Source organism: Phymastichus coffea, unplaced genomic scaffold, assembly GCF_024137745.1.
Source record: "Phymastichus coffea isolate CEN01 unplaced genomic scaffold, Cenicafe_Pcof_1.1 PCOF00048, whole genome shotgun sequence".
NCBI classification, from domain to species: Eukaryota; Metazoa; Arthropoda; class Insecta; order Hymenoptera; family Eulophidae; genus Phymastichus; species Phymastichus coffea.
The window spans coordinates 1,814,355-1,839,318 of NW_026706859.1; the positions used below are offsets into that span (position 1 = coordinate 1,814,355).

The window sequence follows — 24,964 nt, forward strand, 5'->3', positions numbered from 1 at the left end:
GTGAGTGATATGCAAAGGTTAATTTTTAAATTATTTTATATGATTGTATATTGTAAGTATTAGTTTGGTATATATATTGTATAATTTGTCTCGAATTTTTTTAAGTGGTCTACATTTGCATTTTATTGAAAAATATATTAAAAAGTACAATTTTTATAAAAACGTTTCTTTATTTAACTTAGATACAATTTGGACGAAATATAATATATTTATTTTATGTATCTCTATACTTATAATACATTTTCATAAAATTTCGATTTGCAAAGATTGCATTGTATATAATCGTAAGTTAACATTTAATCATTAAAAACATACATTTTCAGTAGACTTTAAACTTAAGTTTTACTGAGAACTATGCAAATTAAAATACAAAAATCGGTTGCAAATATAAAATTATTTTAAAGTTAGTTTGAAACTCCATATACATTGTCTATTTCACTGTGGAACAATCAGCAATGAATAAAAAACGTTGATGTCGAGCTGCATGTAAAGAAAGTAGATAAAAATGTCGATAAGTGTTTTTCGATGGCGATAAATCGTTGATGCTGAGATGAGTTTCACTCTGGTAGGTCTCTCAGAAGCCACAGTCAAACTTGAGAATTGTTTCTTGATGTTGCGTTTAGAGCAATGTCTTCTTGCACTTCCGCTGGAGTTTTTCTGAAATTATTGTCCACATTCCTTTTTATCAACAAACCAGTGTGAGAGAAATTCAATATTAGTATTTGAAATTATATATTATGTTAGTAAAAGTCGAATATAAAATGAACCTTAACTACCTTTTTCTGTACTGGGAAATGATGTAAAGTATAACAGCATTTCCAGCAAGTAGTAGTACAATCAGTATTGCCGGCAAGATAACGTCTGAAATAAGAAATTTAAAACATTACATTAGTTTTTTTAGAAAATTTTCGAAGTTCCAACGATATCAATAATAGTAAAGAGGATATCTACTAAAGTAGGCAATTGTTTGAGTTTGGACGAGCTAGCATGAATCAACCAACGTTCAAGTCATTGTCAATCATAAGATCATGAAGTTATAAGTAAATAAATTATAGAATATTTCTATTTGTGGCTATATATGGGATGTTCGGGTAAAGCGGCTATAGTTTTTGCAATTTTAACGATTTTTGAATTCCAAGTTGAAGAGTGAGCTTTCTAAAACACTTATTAGATTTTCATTCCTATCGACTCTGCTCACTTTAATATCAAAAGTTTGAAAATATTACTTCTAGATAGATCAAAGTGAAATACTCCCTATTCATGAATATTACTTCAGTCTCATTTTAGATGAATTACATAAATGAATGTACATTGGCTGTAGTCTTAAACTTGCTTTTGAACAATTGATGGGGCATAATCACATCACTAAACTATGAGAAATATCCGTAAGTGAGCGTCAGTGTACGCGAACAGAGAGAGTCGTAGCTTCAGAGCGGTTTCAATTATTTTTCAATCGGGAGATTATTTTAAGAGAATCAAGAATTGATCGTCAGAATTTCGTTTGTATGTTTCTGGAGGAAGTTATTGCCTATTTTCGTAGATACCCCGCTTTGCTCGTTTTTTGTCTGAAAATCCAAAAGTTGACTTCTTGTGATTAAAGGCTCTGAGAATAAGTAGAATAATTTTTTGACATTAAGAAATTTTGAACAAGGCACATTTAAATAAGATTTTCTAAGAATAATGACAAATCCGTCGTCAGAATTAGAATTGGATATGTTTGAACGAAGTAATCACTGATAACCGGTTGGATATTCCGCGTTGTCTGGATGTCCCCTATATATGTATGTATATTTATATGTTAAATTTTCACATAAAAACTATTAATACTGTTACGCTCATTTTTTTTCGAAGCTTTAACAAAGTGAAAAGAACAGCTTCGATTGTTATGTATTAGTGTAAAAAGTATTTACGGTTAATTCTGCTTCGCGTTTTATTATTTATATTTATTGAGTAATCATTTATTTAGACCCATCTAGTAAGCGGTAAACAATATATAACGGTACCAAGGTATCGACACTCTCAACGTTATAAAATGTATTCTATACGTTTAAAAATGTCAAGCTTTAAAAAACGAATTCTTCACTTGGAATTTTATTAAAAATAAAGTTAAAATGTGACTAACCTACAACATAGTCGCCGTCTTTGATCAAGGATGACTTCGTCTGATCCATGATGCTGTAATTAGCAGTTTTGACAACTGCTGCCTCGGATGCTCCTTCAGTCCTCGTTGTTAAATCCAGGATGCTTGAACCGGTAGTAGCGTTAGTGTCGCTACTGCCAGCGCCGCCCGATAAGCCTCTGTGACGATTAGTGCCGTCCGTCTCACTGCTCACGATTAGCACCGACGAAGCTGTGGAATGAGAGAATCATTAGAAACCACCATTTTGGTTAATAACTCCAGCAATGTTTTTCTCATTCGTCATGCAGATAAGATTTACACGTCGCTTTCTTTTTTCACACTGAAAGCTTGCCAAATGTTGATTCACGTGCTTAACTCGGCTTTATGCTTTATCCTCTCAAGTTTTATGCATTCATAAAGATTAAAGTAAACTCGACGCTTACTAAAACTTGGATATTGTAAAAGACGAAGATCAATTCAGCATTGTTGGCGTTAATTTATGAGAATGCTCTTTCGAGCTCTTCTGTATAATAAATCAATTATGCGTGGAACAAGAAAAACTGCATGTGACAATTTTTATAACACAACAGCTTTTACGGATGACGCAAGTAAAAAGAAAGAGAGAGAGAAAGAGAGATTTCGAATGAGTAATAGGCCTCTGCTCCAATTGAAAGTAATTGTCGGGCCCTCAGTGCCAATAAATTTAATATCACTTAATCAACGCTCTTAAACGCGTCTTTTCACTAGCTCTCAAAATCACACATGTCTTGACAATTAACATACATTATATTTCATATTCAGCTTGCTTCACTCTAAAACTGAGAACATTATCGTACATTTTAAGCAAATTGTGATTCTTTTTTGTTTAAAAAGATTTTCTTTATTGAATTATCCTCGTGAATTTGTGTGTCGGTTACGCGTACTGGTTAAAAAGAAAACGACAAAAAAAAAATCAACAACCGTGAACGACTTATGTGTACAACCATTTTTCAATTAAGAGAAGCTCTTGAATTGGATTATTGTAGTTGCAAAAAGTTTCAATTCGATTACCAAGTAAACCGTCGCACTCAGGCCATTCCTCTACAACTCTTAAATGTAGAATAGTAAAACGTGAAAGCATCCGTACTGTGACCAACTTTGTACATTTAATTCATTTAGAGTTTAGCTATAAGGAACTTCATGAATATTCAGCCGAAATTAGAAAACATTTACAAATTCAAAATGTTTTCGCTCTCAATTCACAGTCGAATTTTAATTTTCGCTTTAAAAAACAATAAAGAAGGGACAACTATTTAGGCGTCTATTTCTCGAATAGCTCATTTAACTTTCACGACGTCGGAGAACCTCTTTAAACTATCGGGAAACTCTACCTTCATCTAGGTGTATGCGAGCCTATTATTAAAAGTCGCTTCTCAAAAGTTAACAGTGTTGGCTAGGCCATTTCGTGCTTTGACTAATTCAAGAAGTAACAACTTTTAACTTAATACTGAATGAGAATTTGGCAAGATTGCGATGGCATGCAGCGTATAAAACTGTGGAAAGTAATTGTTCTTGTCTGAAGGAAATTTATTTTAATTTCTGGATCAATTCGAGACTTAATTAAAATATTAACAGATTCAAAATTAATTTCAAAATCGTATAGAGAAAAAAAGTTCTTGATGTGGTAAATGAAATCTTATTTTAAATCTTATTGATTAGAAAATTGATGAAAAAATACAAATAATGATTGATTTACTATTAATGACCGATGTTTCGTTATCGACTAATTTCATTAGATAAACAATTTAATTAACAATATAGTAGTTCTACTCACAAATTAAGGTTCTGAAGCCGTTCGAAAGACTGAAACCCATTCTGTTTTATAAAATTGTCTATTTTTCAACTTGCATGATTTGATACGAGAACGTCGTAGTCTGGCTACAGATCACTCTCGTAACTTCAAGAACGCTAATTTAAATAGTTATTTAATAGTTATTCAACTTGAGTGGTTATTCGATATAATATTCTTCATTCAGCAGAGTAAGATTCAATACAGAGTTTAGAGCTGTCAGTTTTCATGCTCCAGTAAGCGAAGCTCCAGAGAGAATTTTATCGTTGTAAACGAGTCAAGTTTGTCGAGAAAAGCATCTTCTTGCGCGCCAATGATGATGCTGAGCCACTCGAAACGCTTAGTTAACCGTGAATTGGTGCCGGTGCCATTGTCCTAAAATGCACAAAGATGTCGACTACTCGCTTTCGCCATCTTTATATTTCCTCATCGCGGGACTTTTTTTCTTTATCAGCACCGCATCAGGCGACTTTCTAAGGCTTTTTTTCACCTACTTCGTATAAACGCGCTGACAAAGAGAGGGGAATCGATCCACGTTGTAAAGAAGAGCCGATGAGCTCAGTATAGCGGTAAGAAAACCAGGCCGAATCCACACAATTTGGTGGACTTTACGCCGCCCTCCTAAGAATTCATGAGACTTTCACCCTTATATGTTATAAGTAATCGCGAGCAAAAGAGCCGATACTGAGACGACCTTTGCACTTTATATCTTTCTGCGCACGATATCACGCTTTCCCGTCCATCTATAAAACTCCCTTGATTTCCTTTGTTGTATTGCGCTCATTAGCCAATTTCCGTCTGCAAAACCGTCATTTGTCGGCACCGCTAACCTGTACTTTAATAATTCCAAATAAAACGTTATAATTTGATCAAGCTTTCAGTTATTATTGGGCATTTATTTGATAGTGCAAATTCCAATAGGATTATTTGTTCAACAATACCAAGTACTTTTCAACAATGGAATTCAAAAGATCATTCATTCACGAGAAAAGCTTGAAATCAAGGCGCGACTCGTTAAAAATAATGTTTTCACTGTTATAGATGCGGAAGAAAACGTATCGATACGTACGATTTCTGATGAAAGTAAAGTAAGGCTTTCCAGTAACAATGCTGTAATAACTCGTATCATTTACTTTTCGTGTCGCATTGTTCTATTAGGAAACAACACGGGCATTGTAGCGTATCATTAAAACTTTTGTAATAACATTCCAGCTTTCGTGATTAGAGTGCACAATGGAACGCTGTTCCAATTGTGTGCTATCATAACAACAAGTTCTTTTCACGACCCGATAGATAATCAATTTCACCGGACGCACAAGCTCATTCGGTTAAATACATCTGTCTTGAATTCTTGAACGCTCGATATTACTTTATCAAAAATCGTTGATCAAAACTCGATGGCGACACGAAAAAAAAAAATCAATTGCCAATATGGAAAAAAACAATTGAGAAAAAGAGAAGCGAAAAAGTTAACGTCGAAACGGGCCGAAAAACAGAGGTGAACAAAAGCCTTACGAAAGAGCAGCGTGTGAATGAGAAACAAATGGGCAGTGGTTAGAGTATCAGGAGCTCGCTAGAGAAAGGGGTGAAGGTCATCGACGACGCACCTGACTTCACAGACAGAGAGAGAGAGAGAGAGAGAGAGCGCAAAAGAAAAGCGAACACTTGCAGGACAGCGGCTACGATGGTGGCGTCGACGCTGTCAGGCAAACAATGGGCTGACCGGTATTCGGTTTGCGCGCGTAAAGAAAGCCACGCGGTGTACGTGGCGAGCGCCGAGCGCGACTGGGTCGTCGAGGCGCGAGTCGCCTGCTCGCGAAGCGGCCGCGGGGGTGGCGGTGGGTTGCTCGCTGTACGAGCTGTGCAGGCGCTGAAAGATGGATGAGGCCACGCGGCGCTTCGGCGTGGGGCTTCGGCGCGCGCATCGCCGTCACCTCAGCCCCCTACCTAGCTCAGGCACCCTGCCACCCTCTTGCTCCTCACCTCTCGCTCTATCCTGTCTGAATTTTCATTTTCCCTCGTTTGCCCACCCTCACTATCGCACTGCTACGCACACCTTCCCCTACACTCTGTCCTGGCTACATACGTGAATGCCAAAGTTGCTATAGTGATTCGTTCGCGACGCGACCTGTTAAGTATATGTGTGCCAGGCATACAACGAGCGACGGCTGTTCGCTGTATATATGTATATACGAAATGTCGTAATCGTTCCTCTGTCTCTCGAATTCAGATTTCTACGCTCATGCTCTGTTATACGACTGATAACATCGAGGACAACGCTCATGGAAATTAATTCTTGCTACTTTTCGACATTCTAATGATGATAGACTGATATAAACGAGCCTTTTTCACTGCATCATTTCTTATAATCTCCTTGCATCTCGTAAGATAATATTGATTGTATGATACATGCTACTTTTCTATTGTGATACTACAACGATCAAAGTTTTTGTGAAATATTAAAATAGTATGCGTAAGTCTATTAACAACAATAACAATAATGGACCACAAAAGTCGTATCAGCTTATTCAAAAGACGCTATAATATTCATCTAAATTAGGAGTGCGTTCATTATAAGCCTAATTGATTTATCTGTGTTCGTACTATCAATCAAGCGTTGCAATGATAGATTTTACGTTGTTTGCTATTGTGAGATTAGAACTTTGAAATTATTGACATGTTCCATTATTTAACGTTTCCAAAATCATTTAATATATCAAGTGTGTATGTTAAAACGGAAAAACGACAATAAAATGATAAATTATAATAATGCTTGGAATATATAATAGCTGTTATGAAAAAGTGGTTCTTGAGTCGAAAAGGGCATATGACTACATAATACGTACATTACAAAAAAGTACTTATTTTTAGCAAGCAATGAATGACAGAAGTTTTTTGTTCTTTTCATGCTTCCCATAATTGCAATATAACTCTGTAACAATATTATTAAGTGTTAGAGCTTCCATGCTACTATATAGACGACGTTTCTGCTAAAATGAAATGCATTTTTTCATTTTTTTATACTGTGTACATCGTTTGCTTTAATATTAATTCTAGTACAGTAGATGAATGTTTTCTTTTGGCATTAAGAAGTGAATAGCTTGAGAAAGAATTCAGACTTATGCAAAACAGAATACAAAAGAAAAGAATGCCCTCCGAGCAACTGGAATTGCCGGAAAAAAAGACCGAGAGAGAATTAACGTGCAGTGGAATAATTGGCTCTGAATTCTGAGCAATGTGGTTTGCTGTTCGCTTGCTTCTAATTACTTCCTTATCGGACTCATGTTCAATGAAGCTCGATGACAGTTTTGAAACGTTGGTTGGTAAACTAAAACGAATTGAAGCAAGCCAAATCATATCAGTCTATGAGATACGATAAGCGTAATTTTTCCCAAAAATGCTTGCTGAAAGACTTTTGCGTAATTATAACTAATGTCAGTTTTCACCAAGACGTTCATTCGGCCCATTCTTATCGCGTTGTGTCAATAGGATGCGGAACCTAAAAAAATATTCGGCTGTTATCAACAACTCAGATAAAAACAGATCTTGTAATAGAAAAGCCATAAAAACTGGGTTTAAATATACACTGCACAACAAATATTTTGATAGAACAGCGTGAAGCCGACAAACAATGCATGCAGGTAACAACCGCGACTTGTGAAATTGGAAGTGTGCGATGGAGCGTTGAGAACAATCATCGAATTCGAACAAAAACAGAGGGAGGGAGAGAGAGAGAGAGAGAGAGAGAGAGAGAGAGAGCGAGAGAGAGAGAGAGAGAGACAGAGAGAGTGCTCGTTCCAAATATGATGGCGTTGAGTGCACACGTTCACGCTCGACTACGCCGGAAATGTCCTCGCATATCCGGTTTTCCCGCACACTACATCCGCGCACGCACATTTTCATATTCCTATGAATACTTTATGCGGAGACACGTCTACACATAGAAATAAAAACACTGACCTCCTTGGCGTATATAAATCCGTTATGCAGCTTAGAGAGCTGGGACGATCGACGCCAAAAACACGTGGCGGGAAGACGCCAGTTAAAGCGTACAGACGCAAGCGTTGGCGCGCTCTCGGACCGATTGCCCACCGTGCACTGCCTATAGTCGCTCTCGCCCTATAGCTTTCGCAGTCTCACTCTCGGCTTGCCTCTTTCCCCCTGCGACTTCGATACATATACTTAGTTGGCTCTCGTGCCCAGACACGTATCACCGAGCTCTCGGCACCCTCTGCCTACTACCTCCCACGCACGCGCTTGTTTTCCTCGCGTCACGACCCATCTGATATTGGCGCCTTTTGTGCGTGGCGGAACTCCGATCGAGATTAATCGTGCGCTTACCGTGGCTACCTGAATTTTCGTCCTACTCTCGTGGAAATGCTCGCGATTATCTTCGGAGAAAACCCGGACTCTTTCCTATACCTTGGTTGACGCTGTCATACGGTGGTTCGGTTTATTCCTCGATCTCAATCGTTTGACAGATAAGTTCCACATTGTCCGTTAACTAAGCTCGTAAAAATATTCTAGATTGATCTGGCGTAGATATATATCTCCTGAGAGAATTTTCCACGTTTCGAGAGATACGTCTCATATGCAAATGCAAGCCTCACGAAAGGCTGCAATGGACAGATTCCCGAGGTGCTGATGTAACTAGCGGTGGAAACATCTGTTCGACACATCACCTTCACGATAAATATCACCGTATACGTATGCACGCAATAAATATTATCGAGTGCACATATCCGATGTATATCGGAGCAGTGGCGCGTGTAAGAAACAGAAGAGGCGAAGAGAGAGAGAGGGGGGGGGAGGAGGAGAGAGAATTCGAGCGGAGAAAGAGCGTTCGGAAATACACGAACCGAACTGCCTCACGGGGCAATGTTCTCCGTCTCGTTTGTGACGTAGTCTCCGCTGATTTTTTTCTTCGTTCTTTTTTTTTTCTTTTTTTTTCTTTTTTTTTCTTTTTTTGACTTCTCGTGACGGCGGCGAGTTGCTCTCGCTCTTTGCGCGCAATTTTCTACAAATTGCCGCTGCACACGCACGCACACCAGGCCACCCCACTCCTGTCCTGTTGTGCAGTCGAAGAATTGCGATGCTTGTTTTATGTGCGCGTCTCATCGACCGGTTTCCTGCATATTCCCAATCACATAACACATAATCAATAGTTTTGCAAATGCTCTCGGAAGCATATAATTTTCGCGTTTTTGAAATATTGCACTTTGGTGTTTAATGCAATCGATTTGCGATAATACACGCACGCAACAATAATCAGTATGGCAACGATGGCGCCAGAAATAAATGCTAACTATATATAATTAAGGCGGTTGCATTGGTAAGATAACAAACAACGAGATCAATAACCGAATATAAATATGAGGCTCGCATGAGCAGAGGGAGTAGTAAAGACAAGGATGAGCGAGAAGCGATTGACTCACCACGAACGCAAGCGGGTAAATCAGAAACACTTTGCTCCCAACTACCGTGCCGGCAATGGATCGTGCGCGTCCTTTGTCCGGTGTCGGGGAACAATGTACCGGCTCTGCACAGAAAGGTTCTCGTGTCCAGGCTTCCGTTGGAGACGTAGCTGCCTGGGGGCGCCGTCACGTCGGGACACCCTAAAACTGCCAGAAAGAGAGCGCCCACATTATTGATCGATTGCTCGCTCGCTCGCTCGCGCGCAAGCAGCCAAATGGCGCCTTCATGAGCTCCTGCCCATCGATTCTCCATTCTAATTCCCTCAATGACTGTTAATGTTATTGGCCCACTCGCGATTTTGCCCAGCAATTTGTGCCGAGAAAGAAAGGGGAGGGTTATCACGGTTCAAGCCGGCGGATTACACCAAAATTCAACGCGCGATGCGCAAAACTCGAACGGATATGTCGAATTGCACGCGCGAAGAGCGAATGTAAATATAAATACGCAAATTTGAAAGTGAATTTTGATGGCTGTTCGCGTCGTAGGAACAATTTCCCTTGTAATTTTCATTTGAATTCCGTATACATGAGAAAATTATTTAGAAGACACAGCGATCTGCACTAAATAACTGAATAATAAAGACAATTATTTTGGTGAATCATACCCTGATACTGTAGAAAAAATCCTCGTGCAGAATAAAGCCTCTTGGATGCAATGAGGTTGAGTGTGACAACGTTCGTATTCGATATGATTTTCACGCCAGCAGCCGTGCCACAACTCTCGAACAGTGTATTGCCGTCGTCTCGCACTCTGACGATGTCGATACAACTTCCGTCCCTTTCGTGCTCTACGGTAATAAGTGCCAAATTACAGTTTCGACGAGCGAATGATAAGGGGAAAGCAATCAATCTAACAAGCGAACCTCGAATGTTGAGATCGTGAAATGTCAGTAGTATCCTTTGACCGGGTTGTGACCTAAATGTCCAGCCGCACGTTATTTCGCCGACGTAGTAGAGTGGGTAGCCAGGCGACTTTAAGAAACCACCTGGGCCAGCAGGCACTTGCAGCTCGGCGTTGCAGTATTTGAACACCGATGTCTCTGCGAAATTAAAACATTATTTTCAAAAGGCCAAAAAAGCAGACTGAAGTTAAAATTTATGGATAACACCCAATTGTTAAAAGAATACGCGTTTTTATTTGCCTTATCATGAAAATTGCGTATCTAACAAATATTTTTTATATTAAATTTAAAAAAAACTAGCAGCATAAATCGGTATTAACAAAATCCCGATTGCGGTTTGTACCATATTATTTATCGTGGTCAATCGTTAAAAACCACTCATCAATCACATAGTCCGGTCAGTGCACCCTCTCCAAAATTCACGGCGGCGCTTCACACGCGCCTCTGAAAAAGAAACGAGACGAGAGAAAAAAGGAGCACGCAAACACACGCGCACAAGAGAAAGAGAGAGATAATGGGCAGAAAGCAAAGAAGAGAGAGGAGAAAAGGAGCATCCCTCCTCGACAAATTCGTGTGAAAGGGCCGTTTGGTACGCTTACATGCAAGATGCATTATGAGCGGCGCGTGCAGCATCCATAAATGTCGGCATCACGAAGATATATACAGCAGTAGCTATCCCCTGCAGCTGAGAGACTTGATGCATCGGGAAAAGTGGGAAAAACAGAGAGCTAGAAGCTCTATTCCGCGCGCGCCAGCATCTGTTTCCCTGACGAATGTTTAATACAACGTGCGGCCGGTTATCGTCCTTGCTCCAGTTATTCGCCAGGGGGATAGATGCGGGGGAGCTTATTTTTCACGGCTCGCTGAAAATTGGAACGCGGGGCCGGAGATCCAGGTGGATGCTGATATTTTGCTCGCTCTGCCTCTGCGTCTCTCTATATATCTCGGGGTCTGAATGCTTTGGAAGGGGTACGATCGATTTTTCTCCAAGCGTCGCGCCACTGTTTTATTGTTTGCTTTCTCTTCGGCTTTCTTCTTGCCATCGCGACAGTATTGAAATGCTTCCAAAAAAATGCTCCTCCCTCGGATCTCGTGATTCGATCCAAAATAACACTTCGTTACTCTTACATATATTGCGCCATGATCGAGAAAAATACAAACTCTTTCCAGAGGATTATCGTGAAACCTATATTTATTTATGTATGCTGTAATAGGAAAACTGCTCATGAGTCTACTTCGATTTTCTAAAGCTTTACCTACTCTTCAATGTACTTTATGCATCATTTTACGAATACTAATTTTACATACTAATTTTTATTGAATTTCTCAAACTTACTTTAAATATTTTCGACTTATTGAACTTCTTAATGCACTGATTTTTAAAATGGCAAAGAAATACATTATTGTGCGTATTTGGCTGACTTTCAATATAAGGTATTCTCAACGATATTTCGAAAACTACACCAACAGGTGCTCATTGATTTAGAGATAAAGTAATTTTACGTGTCTGTATATTACGTTACGAAGAGCATGTCAAGTTTTACTTAAAGTTTCAAAAAAAAATAAATAAAATAATCCATCATTATAAAATGACTATCCTAATAGCTACTGTCAATAAATAATCAATCTAGGTTGTAACAAAGAAAAGGGTTCAAGTTTCAAGCTTCGTACCTGGTATACAAGCATATTTTATTCGTATGTTCGCAGGTTTCCAGAAAAGCGATTCCGGATGATCAGACATCACTCTATATCGACAATGGGGATGTCCCGAGCACCTGAAAATAATTGTTTGAATTACTAATTGGAAGTTTTAACATTTGATCAGTCTTGACTCGTCGTGATATACGATATGATAGAGGCTTCACTGGAAAAATTATTATTAGATATAAATGAAAACTGTCAATAGCTCGTTTTTAAATTACCGGTGTAACAATTCTATAGGTTTGAATTCTTACACAAATTATTAAAGACGTTAAAATCATTCTTCATTGTAGAGGCGTGTTTCTTGCAAAAGCTTCCTATTCAAAAACTTGCTCGATCCCGCTCATTTTTTTTGTGCGTGAATGGTTTCTAGTAGGAACAAGGAGCGAAGATTCGTTTCTCTCAGGATCGCGCACCCGCACACACATACGCGCGTGTGTGTGTGTGTGTGTGTGTGTGTGTGTGTGTGTGTGTACATATATATTCGGAGTGCCGCGAGAGCTAGAGTGTGACGTTTTTATTGCGAACGCTCGGTTATGCATTTATTCGCTCGCGGAAATGTTGGAGGAAGCAAGAGGAATAAGAGCAGCAGCGTCAGGAGAGAAATAAAAAAGACCAGTCAGACGGATTCGTAGGCTGCTTTGAACTTGGACTCATTTCTGCTCCGCGCTCATTGCTGTGCTTAACCAAGCTGCACACCCGCTGACTCCGCTCGGCACCTCAAAATGCCTTCATTAGAAATTCACGCTTCGTCCTTTCCAATCCTTCAATATTTTATTACGTAGTACTCAAGTTTATAATGCATATTTATATATAATAATAAGTATTTAACGTCAGCTGCTGAAAAGATGCAGTTCACATTGTAAAGAATAAATATTTGTCTCGTCTATATAAATTTCAATTTGGAGGAATAATAAATCAATAATTAATGATTAATTGTTGATTGATTAAAAAAAATGATATTTTTGTACGAGAATGCAGTCTTATATTACTTTATTTTACCGATAAACACAGAGTGCCTCAAGCGCATACGAAGGGTATCATTAATTTAAGAAAAATTTAGCAGCTACAAGCGAAGTAATGATTAATTGTGCACGTGTACAAACGGCCCTGGGTTATCAATTTTCGTTTGACTTTTCGACACTTGGCCCTACAATTATCGACTCGGATTCTCCTCTGACGTCACGGAGTAAATAGCGTGCGCGCGATGTAAAGTACATAGAGGGTGCATATAATGTGTAATGTATGCGCCGAGATTCGTAATGATTGTTCATAGCCCATATTTGCCGAAGATATTTAATCGTACTTTGTGTCCTTGCATACATCGCAGATCAGATAGCCCTTACCCTTGGTGCATTTTTTCTCCCCCTTCCCCTCCCCTCGGCTTCTCGGTCACCCTACTGTACGGATATTCTCCCTACGCGCGCATACCCGCGTATCCGATCCGATCATACGCACATCTGCGAGGCATTCACTGCATTTTACTACCTTTTTTGTTTAACGGTCAACCACTGCAATCAATTCAACAAAACATCTTTTGTTATTTCATACTACAAAATGAAATAAATATTTCAATCAGCACTTTAGTAACGCCTATCCGTGATTTAAGTAATTGATTTTTGCACCGTGTTTAGAGCACTAGCTTAGTGCTCGTGCCCTAAGCTCACGGTGCAAAACTGACCCATCTTAAGTCATAGATATACGGACCATAAGTATCGTTGATAAGATCGACAGCACTATTAACTATTGTAGAATACGCGTGACTCAACTATCACGCCGTGCAATAACGGGTTACTTAAGTCAGGCGTACCGTAATATACTATTATCCGATTTATATCTCGATGTCAAATCTATTCACTCGTCCGGCTTTGCATTCGAACACATGTAAAGTTACGTTCACAGTTGCTTGATTCACTTGAGTATTGGAAATTCTAATTGCTATGCTTCAATCTTTTATGTATTTGTAGAAATTATTTAACGCGGACCGATAAATGTAGGTTTGTATTGACAAGTCTAGTTGCTATGCTTCAATCTATTTTTATACTTGTAGAAATTATTTAGCGCGGACAGATAAATGTAGGTTCATATACATTATATAAGAGAACAGACTTCTACATACAGCTGTGCAGTAAATATATGTTCTTTTTTCGCGTTGCGGTCGGATACTCTGGTTGAAATGTAATATTTCGTAAATTCGCTCTCTTACTTTACCTGCGTTTTACGTACTCCCTACTGGTTTGTGTTTCTCTCGAAGCCAACTGTATTGTTTCACGCAAAGGTTACATTTCTCTAATTCGTTCTATTGCGCGGCTTCTTCATGATTTTTAAATATGGTTGCGGATGAAATATTACTTAAAAGTAATATTTGTTTTACCTATATTTAAAAAAATATGCCTACCTGCGGTTAACTGTATTTCGAAAGTCCAACGAATCTTCGTCGATGCCGTATCCGTAAGTATTCATGAGAAAGCTCCGTCTCAGTTGTAGAACCCTCAACGTGGCGAAGAGCTTTTTGTATTTGCACCAGGATTCTCGATCGTAAACGCAGGCGTTCGTTTGATTCGGTATGTATCTGGCTTCGAGAACGAAAACGAAGGAAGTCAGTGACCTGCAGGTGAGACGAACTAGCGTAGCCGAGCACGTCTGCTCTTCCACGAGCTCCATGAGGTGGCCATCGTTCAGTCGCACCCCGCTGACGTTTCTCGTGATGATTTGACGCAAGCCGGAGCCATCTGCCGTGAGACTTGCGCACGTTATCACCAGGATAACCGTCAATATTGTGCTTGATGTCATCTTTGCCGCGTGCGTTCATGGGGCCTCTGAATATGTCACAACAAACGCTTCATTTGAGTGATGTCTAAAGCTTTATATAGCGCATCCTCTCGAACACAAGGAAATTTATTATTTTTCTTCAATTATCACAATTAACAATGTAATTATAAAATCTAGACAAGTATATTTTAAGGAGACGAAAATTCTTCCTCGCCAACTACAACATTCTAATTCCGTATAGTACTACTTTCGTATTTATTTTCTAATTTCGTATGCTCTAATAAAAAAACTGTTGTGATTTTACATTTCAAAATAAACGTTAGAGTTACCAAATATTTTAGAGATGCTAACACTGAGCAGAATCCAGGTATGCAACGAAAATGAAAAAACATATTTCTATTAATTGAAATGCTTAAGACATTGTTTATTGTATGGATATAAATATTCGCATATTTAGATAAATAAGAAAAATCTATAAAGCTTATTATTAGTGATAACTGATGATAAAAGCTTTCAAAGCGCGATATTTAAAATGAAAGCTCGCATTAAAACTCAATTCGGGTCAGAAGCCTACTCGAGATAGCTTCAAGTGCGTACACTGTTGAATTTGAATTGCGCAAGGAGGAGAGCCAAGTAGGATTTACCGCTGCGTTGGCGTGTGCTTCTGTAGTAATAGCATACGCGAAGCGTTCGCGTATCGTGCGATTGAAAAACGGCACGCGTGCAGTAAAGGCCGCCGAAAAAGCATGCAGTAAAGGCCAACTCCGCAGCGAAGAAGCTCTCAAAGATACTCCAAAAATGCTATTGTAAAGAGGCCTCTTTCAAACAGAGCCATTTCTCTCGTTTATTGATGAACGAGTAAAAGAGAATAAGAATTGCACACTTTGCGATACATATGGTACTTGATTTTCCCAATAATACTCCATTGAGAAATTTCTTCGATTCTTCAATCTGTTCTTTCCAGATTTAAAGAAAATATATTACGTGTAAATTTATTGCTGTCGCTTATTTAGCCAATGAAATCTATATTTATAAAAAAAGAATATCTCGAATTGCATATCTATCTCTCCAAGTATTGTGTATGCGTAATGCTATTTATATCAACGTATTGATTAATGTTTTTAAAATATAAGCTTTCCACGCATCTGCTGAAATAGATAACGTTTTTTCACGTGAAAATAATCTAGGATCGCACTATTTTTTATTAGAAATTTTGTTACATGATTTCGATTGTTTATAAATAGAATTCATCCGTGTACTAAAATATATTTGCATGGCATTGGCACTCAAATCAAGTTTCTTGAATGAAATCTACATTTTGCAGCTGAATAAATATAGACATAAAAAATATAATATAGACATAAAAAACAGCATACATTTTAAAATACTGAAATCAATTGTTGCGTATACACCATCTGTAATTGTATTTGTAATTATTGTAAAATGAAAAAATATATCAAATTCCTTGTCCGGAAGGAAACCATTTCTTAAGGTACAATCCATAAAAGTTCCAGCGTAGTGATTTTCCTCTTTCATACGTACAAGTTGCATATCAAAAAAACAAACAAACAAAAAAAGTTCAATCCTCAAATACATTTCAGGCTTCCCGGATTAACCTTTATCGTATCGCCGTAAGTGCGCAGCCCCAGCACCGGTGAAAGTAATTTACCCGAGATTGATTTATCGCGCGCGATAGAAAATGAAAATCCCCAAAAAGCCTCGAATGCGCGCAGCTGTCTCGTACATCGCGCGAACTCGAGCCGAGAGTTTTTGTATAGTAGTACTTACTTCCGGAATACGGCTGGGGAGGAAGAAAGTCGAGGAACAGGAACCACCGAGCGATCAGCTTCTCTAACAGACTCGTCCAGCGAGCCCCGCGCGATCTTTCTCTTCACTTTATAATCTTCCTTTCAATCGTCAAACCGCGAATTTACGTACTGGCGCCAACAAGATTATTGGTTTAAGCTCTGGCTGAAAGCTACAAGAACGCACTGCGCTCACGACTGTGGATTATCAATCACTATCGAGTTTCTGAGAGCCTCGAGCGTTGGATGATTCAAGGTTAAAAGCCACCCGTGCAAGCTTTCTTTCGTAATAATACACACGCACACCCACATAAATCTAATTCCACTTGATTTTCCAATTTTCACTTTTATCATTCAATTTCACTCCGACTCCGGAACAATCATTAACACTTTTTTAAACTTCACTACGCTCGAAAATCTTCACAAGCAGTACGCGTAAATACTATATAGAAAAATATGCTTCTTCTTCGCGTTCGTTGTGTATCTTCTTTGTGTGTCCGGCTGAAATAAATGATCGTATCCGCCACCAAACTTTGTAGCACATCATGTGTCATCGAACGTCAAGATCCGAAAATTTTTCACGTGGAGTCAGATCGCTTAAACACGGCAGCTGCTCCTGTCGTATACGACCAAGGCACTGATGTCTCATAATAATCGCGGAATTGACGGTAGAAAACGATATATCGCGTCGGTTTTGCGGCAATGAACAATCTCACCAACGTCCACAACCACAAAACTTTACCAGCAACATCACCACCGATGATTGGAAAGCTCGATTGTATGCATTACAGAGGATCAGAGAAAATCTCAGTGTGGATCATTGCACTCAATACTCTCTGCAATACTGAACTTTCAGCAGTCGACATTTTTTCACTAGTACACTCCACTTTATAATCAAAAATATTTCGTATTCCGTCACTTTCTGTTAAAAAATCTACCAAAATTATCTCCAATGCTCAAAAAAATTCGCACTCTTATTTTTTTCGATCGCTCTGTCACCGAAGCCTCCAGTGGAATGGCAGTCGGAAACTGTTTGCGAAAACCGATTCCAAGTGAAAAAAGATAAAGTGCGTGGATTTTTGGGAGCGTAGGTGTGCATATTCTATATGCGGCGGCCGGCGTCGAAGCGGCTCTCCAGCCGCTGACTGACTGAGAGAGTCGGCAACATGTAGCCCTCGTGTTTCAGTCGGTGCGACTTTACACTTTAGGTACGTGCAGGGGAGGCCCCGCGCCACGTCTCACACGCGCCACGCTGCTCTCCCGGCCGATACTGAGAGATCTATGCCATACGTGTAGTCTACATATACGCACACTGCATCCCCGCGATCGCTTCGCTCCTCGATCATCATAGGCTGCTACACCGCAGCTTTGTATTGCTCTCTCGCGCGTGCGAACACGGTCCCCCGAAGAGAGAGAGAGAGAGAGAGAGAGAGAGAGAGACAGGGCAGTATCGCACGTGGATTATATTAAAATGAAAATTTCGGGTATGATATGCTATATTAAGAACGGCCATTTTCGAACAAGGTGCTAAGCATCGACCCATAAAATAAATTACGATCGAAATGTCGTAGCACACGTGCGCAGGCAAAACAGCAGCTGCTCCACACCTTGTTTTCAAAGTCTAATCGTTGTACGCATGGCTGGCAACAACAGCCAAACTCGAACACTGACTTGAGCGCGAAATCTCGCCCATTGGAACGTACTTCGCACGACGCACAGTCCATTACTTATCGTCTAATTACATCGACGACCTCCTTGAGAAAGATTAATGGGCAAGCAGCGCCAGCAGCGCCGGCAAGTCTTTTTGAGCGTGTAATGGACATTAACCCTCGAAAAATGCGCCACTTGTGTCTCGAATTTTAAGCTAATTTTATCCGTATGTGAGTAACTGCCGGCGATCTTTGTTGTCCTAACTTTCTACGTGCCGTTTGCGCGCATGCACTTTCTCCTATGCGCAGCCGGCCCGTCATTGGGACCACCCCTCGACGCACACACAGCACGCGCGCGCACGCACGCGTGTACGTTTATATAAGATCTCGTCACTTTGCTGCACAACTGCACAACGGGGGGACGCGTCCAACCAGTAGCTCTCTCCCGGCGCCGCGCACCGCATTATTTTTCAACCCCAACGCAAAGACCATCTATTCGCTCTCGCTCTCTTTTTCCCCTTTCATCTCGCGCCGGATTCTTTACTGCACCGCGCTTGTCTGTCTGCCTGCCTGTCTCTCTCTCTCTCTCTCTCTCTCTCTTTCTCTCTCTCTTTCTCTCTCTTTCTCATTGTGCCGGCCTTTTTGGTGCGAAACCTAACGGGTTAATTTCTTATCCGTGCGATCTCTTTTCCCTCGCTGCGTCTCTTTGTCGACTGCTTAATCCGCTAGGGTTTTACGGTCTCACTTTTGGCTTGGTACTGTCAAGCAAGTGCTTAATTTTTCTAACCTACTCTTTGTTCGACTATTTTCGCGAGCAGGATGGACGCAAAAATGATAAAACGTTTGTAAATGTTGCGCGTTACTCGTTAAAAAGGCTGTGGCTTCTCGAGGTAATCTAGACAGTTTCAAAATAAAGGCGAATTTCGAAGTACTACAAAGCCTGTGCTCGGCCCAATTATCCGACTTATTTACTTTTCGATGCAATTGAAGGGGGGCATCTTGTAGTATTTGATGTAAGAGCACTTTATGACTAGTTTGAATGCATCAGCGGCTCCATAATTACCACATTCTAGTGGCTTCTAGCGCGCGAGTGCAGCCTCGACTACACGACTATAAATGTTCTATACGTTCTTTCTTATTCCTTGATCAGTGGCGAGAGGCTCGAATAAGGGATGTATTTTCAAGGAAAATCTCGACTGCATCCAAAAATAAACGCGACTAAGATCTTCCCCGGATTTTCAAACTGCTCAATTCATCCTCTTGTAATGCTTACACGAAGGTAGGGCAAGGTAGAGCATACACGTCGGAATAAGAGCGCGAAAAGCAACATGTATCGGACACTCGGATTTTTTCCTCCTTCGAGTTGAATAGAGCTAAGTTTGATGGGCTCATTGTTACAGTACCGGAAAAACCCCGTGAGCAGCCGTTCATTGTGGGGCTTTCGCTGACGATTTTGGTCAAAGACATTGGAGAAAGAGAGAGCTATAAGACAGAGGCAATATCCGAGGCGGTCCATTGAGGCAGCACGCGCACCTTGCCCACATCAACTCGGGAGATCGTGCATCTGCAATATCCCAGCCTACGGAGGAAGTCTCACGGAAAAGTCGAGGAGAAAAGAGAGAGACACTCGCCTTCGAATAAAAGTGATTCGGCTTCTGTTATGGACCGTGCGGACGTTTCTATAAAGGAGAAATCCGTTGCGGTATGTTGCAGATAAAAAAGAGACGGCTTTACGGCCTCTCTCTCTTCCTCTATCTCTCTCTTTCACGCGGGGATTAGATAAATAAAGAAAATAAATCAATTACGCGAGAGAGAGGATGCTACAAGTATCTACTTTTGAAGATAAAGAAGGTCATCTAAGTTCAAATCGGTAGCGCGGGGGAAAAAAGAGCCAATACGAAACGACGGGTGGTATCGGTTTGTATTGAGAACAGCTTACATCATCTGCGCGCACAAGAGGGGAAAGTGCAGCCAGAGAACTCGAGCTTGATTCAATAAAAGAAAATTACTTGGACGAACAATGTGGCAATTTTGAAAATATGCTGAAGACTATTCTCATTGAGATATTCGACTGACAAAAAAAGCACTGGCCCACTTGTTATTGAAAAAAGACAATTCTGATTGAATAAGAGGCGACGATAACATTTTCTATTCAGTCGTTAGGTATAGTTTAATACTTTCGTATTATTTTCAGGTCTCATAAACTGCGAATTTACTTTTGTTTTGCAATACTATTAGTTTATTCCCATATTGCGAGTTATACAACAAAATAGATTTCGAGGACAAAAACCTTTGTCGAAGGTTTTTATACACTCGTTAAAGAAGAGCGACTATTAATTGATACCAATTAATTTGATTAGTACCACAACAATTAGTCTTCGTACGAAGTAAATAGCTGATAAAGTGTTAAATGATGCCCTTAAACATTTCCAAATATAGCAGCAAGAGAACCAGGGTGGAAATTTTCGAGACCGAAAAAGAACTCAAACACCGTAAAAAGCGAAGAAGCAAAAAACTCTGCGTATAAGAAAAACGAAGTAGAAGATGGTGAACGACAAAGCACGTCGCACATTACAGGAAGTCTACCAGTCGAAGGGCACTCGGCTTCATACGATCGTGAGCCGTAGTGTCATCAATTCTACAGCACGCGCGAGTGTCTCTCCTCGAGGCCTTTGTACGCGTATGTATTGCGCGCGCAGGCACCCAATTTTAGCGTCTCAAAGAAAGGATCTCAGTCCTCCACGCGCTTCCCTTGTCACGATGGTTTCGTTCCGGAGTTGCATCTGTCGCCGATAATGCGCCTCTCGTACACTCTATACAATCGATACTCTTCTGGGGATTAGCAGGCTGCGTGTCTTTGCGCTGCAAGTCGCTATTTACGCAAGGTGGCGCAAGAAAATAATTCATCAAGCTCGTGTTGACGGGACATTCGTCTACTAGAGTTGTGTTTACCGAGATTTCAAATCATTTCACAACTGCTGCCTTATAACTAGAACACGATCGCAAAGAACTTCAAAGATATTTTCTCAAGGATTGAGTAATAGGGCAAATGTTTGTTTATAGTACTAGATAGTTTTTTTATACACGCATTCATTGATGTAATACTGCGATGAAAAATATCTAACCAGATCCTCCAAATTTTCAGCAATCTATTTATTTTGTTTCATAAAAGAAGTCTGGGGTTTCGATTCAGAAGACACCAATTACCAGAGGCTGAACTAATATATGCGACGAACGGAAAATATAAAATATAATAGCATGAGTTATACTACTAGTTATTTTACCTTATAAAATATAAAACTCGATATAATATAAAAGAGCAATTATTGTCGAATGAAAAATAAATTGCAACAGAATCTAAAGACCCTTTAGGCGGTGCCTTATTTACAAAATTCATAGAATGATTAGTGTACAACAGCCGAAGATTAACTTAATTGTCGCGTTCGCGCCTAGACAATGTGAGAAAAGGTTCTGACCGTCTAACACGCACGCATTTCCAGTTGTCATAGTGCAGGCGACCAATACGTATACGTATCGATCTATATGTAATTTGACTCGTTTCCGTCGAAATCGCCACCCTTCCACGCCGTATATACCATCCATGCGTTTAATCTCCAATTAATAAGCGCGTGTGGCTTCGACGGGTTTTAGGGCCTGCCCGATGTCTGCAGTTGCTGCCCTTGAATTTTCTCGTGATTACGAGGCCTTGCTAATTTACCAGTTATAGCGGTCACTGTAATAATATCTTATTTGATCACGTAAAACACAATTGCAATATGATTGTTTATTCTCATTTACCCTGATGTTCATTTCTACATTTTTAAAAATTTATTACCTACAATATCTTCAACGTGGTTTTTAACCGCAAATATCAGAGCTTCGTTAATCTATACAGGTAATCTAATTCCTTGATTTAGGTATGCCTATTAAACAATAAATTATTATAATAAATAACATGCTTATATCGATGCTATTATAGCCATAATAAATATAGATCTGCACCTTTATGTAGTTTGCATGTACTAGATGACGTCAGTTAACTCAAAATACATATTCCTAGATTAACCTTACATTACTGTGTATTAAATCAGTTCCGAAATTTATTTTAAGGATAACGCCATTAAAAGAACGTAAATTAAAAATTGAATACCTATTACTTATTAGCAACTGATGAATAATGTTTCCATTGTTCATTTGTTGGTAACGTGACCGTCCACAACGTATATTTGTTCAATATATGAAACAAATGTAAGCATGCAATACGTAAAGCATCTATTTTTGTGTATTTTATTGAATACTTTTAAAACATTTTGCCTTGAAAAATATTCATTAAATATAAAAAAATTAATTTAATTGTATTTCTTATTACATTTTTATAAGTGATCGAATCGTATATCTAAATTCATTAATTTAAAGTTTTAACTATGAACTTCTTTGGAAGCATGTAATTTTACATTGTAATTTCGGTTATCAATATTATGCGCATGTATTTCTCATTATAAAATAGCGTGATTTAGAGCGCTTCACAATTTCATTATTTCTTTGTTATATATTAAACTATTTGTATCGTACAATCATGACTTTATTCAATAACAGAGGTTTTCTACAGTCTGAATATTATTAATGTTGTACATGTGATTTTATAAAGAGAAAGAAATGATAATACTTTCAATGGAGAAGATAGGTTTATTCAATTATCAGGCTATCAATGGACTAACCGTTTAGGTGAGAAAGAATTGATTATAAAGTAACTGAAAGAAGTTGAAATTTTGTTAGGAAACCCTGGAAACAATTGTGTAACGTAGAAACAAATACATAATAATTAGTATTAGTTATATATTTCAACATCGTATATTCTTTTGTCGCCTCGTAGAAAACATCCGTAAACATTCTTCAAATTTCATATTCTGATAATTACTTTCCGTTTCTTTCAAACCCATCACTTTACAATGTAAAAAGATTAAAATGTAATTTTAAACGTAACATAATGTCTTGATTCCCTTATAATTTCTTAAATAATAAATTTTGTAATGATGGAAAGAAGGGAAATAGTGAGAGAGGAAATTCACTTAATTTTAATGCTGAATATAATTAAAATTAAGTGAATTTCCTCTCTCACTATTTCCCTTCTTTCCATAATTACAAAATTTATCATTTAAAAAATGTAATTTTCCTCATTTTGTTTTATTCATTTTTTCCAATTAAATTTTAAGACAACACTCTTAATTTCACAGATGGTAGTCTAATTATCGATTCATACTAATTATTCCAGCAAAATTTGATAAGATAACCTCTTATTTTCTTAAAACGATTTATTAACGGCATATTTCAATTTTTATAAATAATTACCTATATAAATTATTCGTAAATTGAATTAATTGCTGAAATCCAAACCTCTCACATCTAGATATATATAACAAGCTATTTCAAAGTATAGGAAAATTAAAAATTCGCGGTCTTTTTTTCGCATCAACCATGTACAACGCTGGGTGTCGGCAACTTATCATTTTTTTTAAGATAGAATAGTAATTTAGAAACAGAAAACATAATCGATACCTGATAGTGTAATTTTGAACATGTCTTTAAACGGCTCATAAAACATATGTAGTGAATTATTATAGAAAGGTTGAAAATAATTTCACCTACGCGGAGCTTAACTTAGCTCTATTTTCTCGCAAGCTTAACTCTTCCCCCAACCTTGATGATGTCGATTAAATACAAACTTATTATCAATATCTTTAATGAGTCATTTAGTCAATAAACCAGACGGAGTTAACTTTCACCCCATATCTTTTACTTCTTCATTTTGCAAACTCTTTGAAACGATTATTAAAAATAAAATTCAGTGGTATGTCGGACGCGAGAAAATTCTGTTCAATTCCTAAAGCGACTTCAGAAAAGGCTAGTCTTACTCAAACAACCTAATGAATCTCGCTATAAAAATTCAGAAAAGCTTTAACAACACAAAAAGCTTTATGCAATATTTCTCGATGTAAGTGGAGCATTTGACAACGTAAATAGCAATCTATTGTTAAAAAAACCTAGTTGAGATAGGTTGCCCGCAATAACTCATAAAGTTCATAAAACTCCTCACTTACGAAAGACATATTTATTCAAGTGTCAATAACAAAAGTGGACGTTCTTATAAAGGAGTTCCTTAACGGGGGAATTTAAGTCCTCCTCTTTATTTAATCTATGTTTCAAATATTATTTATGGTATTTCCAGAACGGTCTCTATCTATCAATTCGTGAATGATATTGCTGTCTGCTCTACAAATAAAAATTCCCTACTCAAGGTTATTAAGGCTATAGAGTATTAATTGTTCCTCAGACTTGACCTAGCTCTTCATAAAAATATATTCATTGATTTTAACAAAAATGGTATTCTGCTTGGCTTGCCCTTTCTCTCTTTCGCTGCGCTGCATCCTTCCCTTGTATTCGCTTTTTTTTTATTTTATTAATTAACACCTTTTATACACTATCTTTTTCTACACATTATTTGCGTGCCTGACTCACTTTTTGTTTCCCTGGCAATCCTATCGTTATTCATTTTTGCGCGATCTCTAGCTACGCTACCTGTGACGCTCTCCGCGGACCATAAGGCAGTGTAGCCTTTCTCTCTACGGTGATCTGGACTACCCGGTAAGGCCCACAACGAGCAGCAGATATTGCATCTTCTCGTACATATATTATATTGTAACGACAGTCAAAAAC

General features: G+C 38.7%; 1 protein-coding gene across 3 annotated transcripts; it reads right to left on the bottom strand.

The window, feature by feature from the left end:
• Window positions 1-173: 173 nt before the first annotated feature.
• Window positions 174-14,817, bottom strand: LOC131665205 (uncharacterized). Of its 3 annotated transcripts, none has more exons than XM_058936936.1 (8): window positions 14,423-14,817; window positions 11,995-12,098; window positions 10,285-10,461; window positions 10,027-10,209; window positions 9,383-9,562; window positions 2,123-2,350; window positions 777-861; window positions 174-678 (listed from the first exon to the last, which is right to left on the bottom strand). In XM_058936936.1, exons 1-8 carry the CDS (start codon window positions 14,815-14,817, stop codon window positions 588-590), a joined length of 1,443 nt encoding a protein of 480 aa, XP_058792919.1. In that variant the 3' UTR covers window positions 174-587. The 3 variants fall into 3 exon arrangements, with proteins under 3 accessions (XP_058792919.1, XP_058792920.1, XP_058792918.1); XM_058936937.1 differs by having other exon boundaries at window positions 174-657; window positions 9,383-9,568; XM_058936935.1 differs by having other exon boundaries at window positions 9,383-9,568.
• Window positions 14,818-24,964: the final 10,147 nt, after the last annotated feature.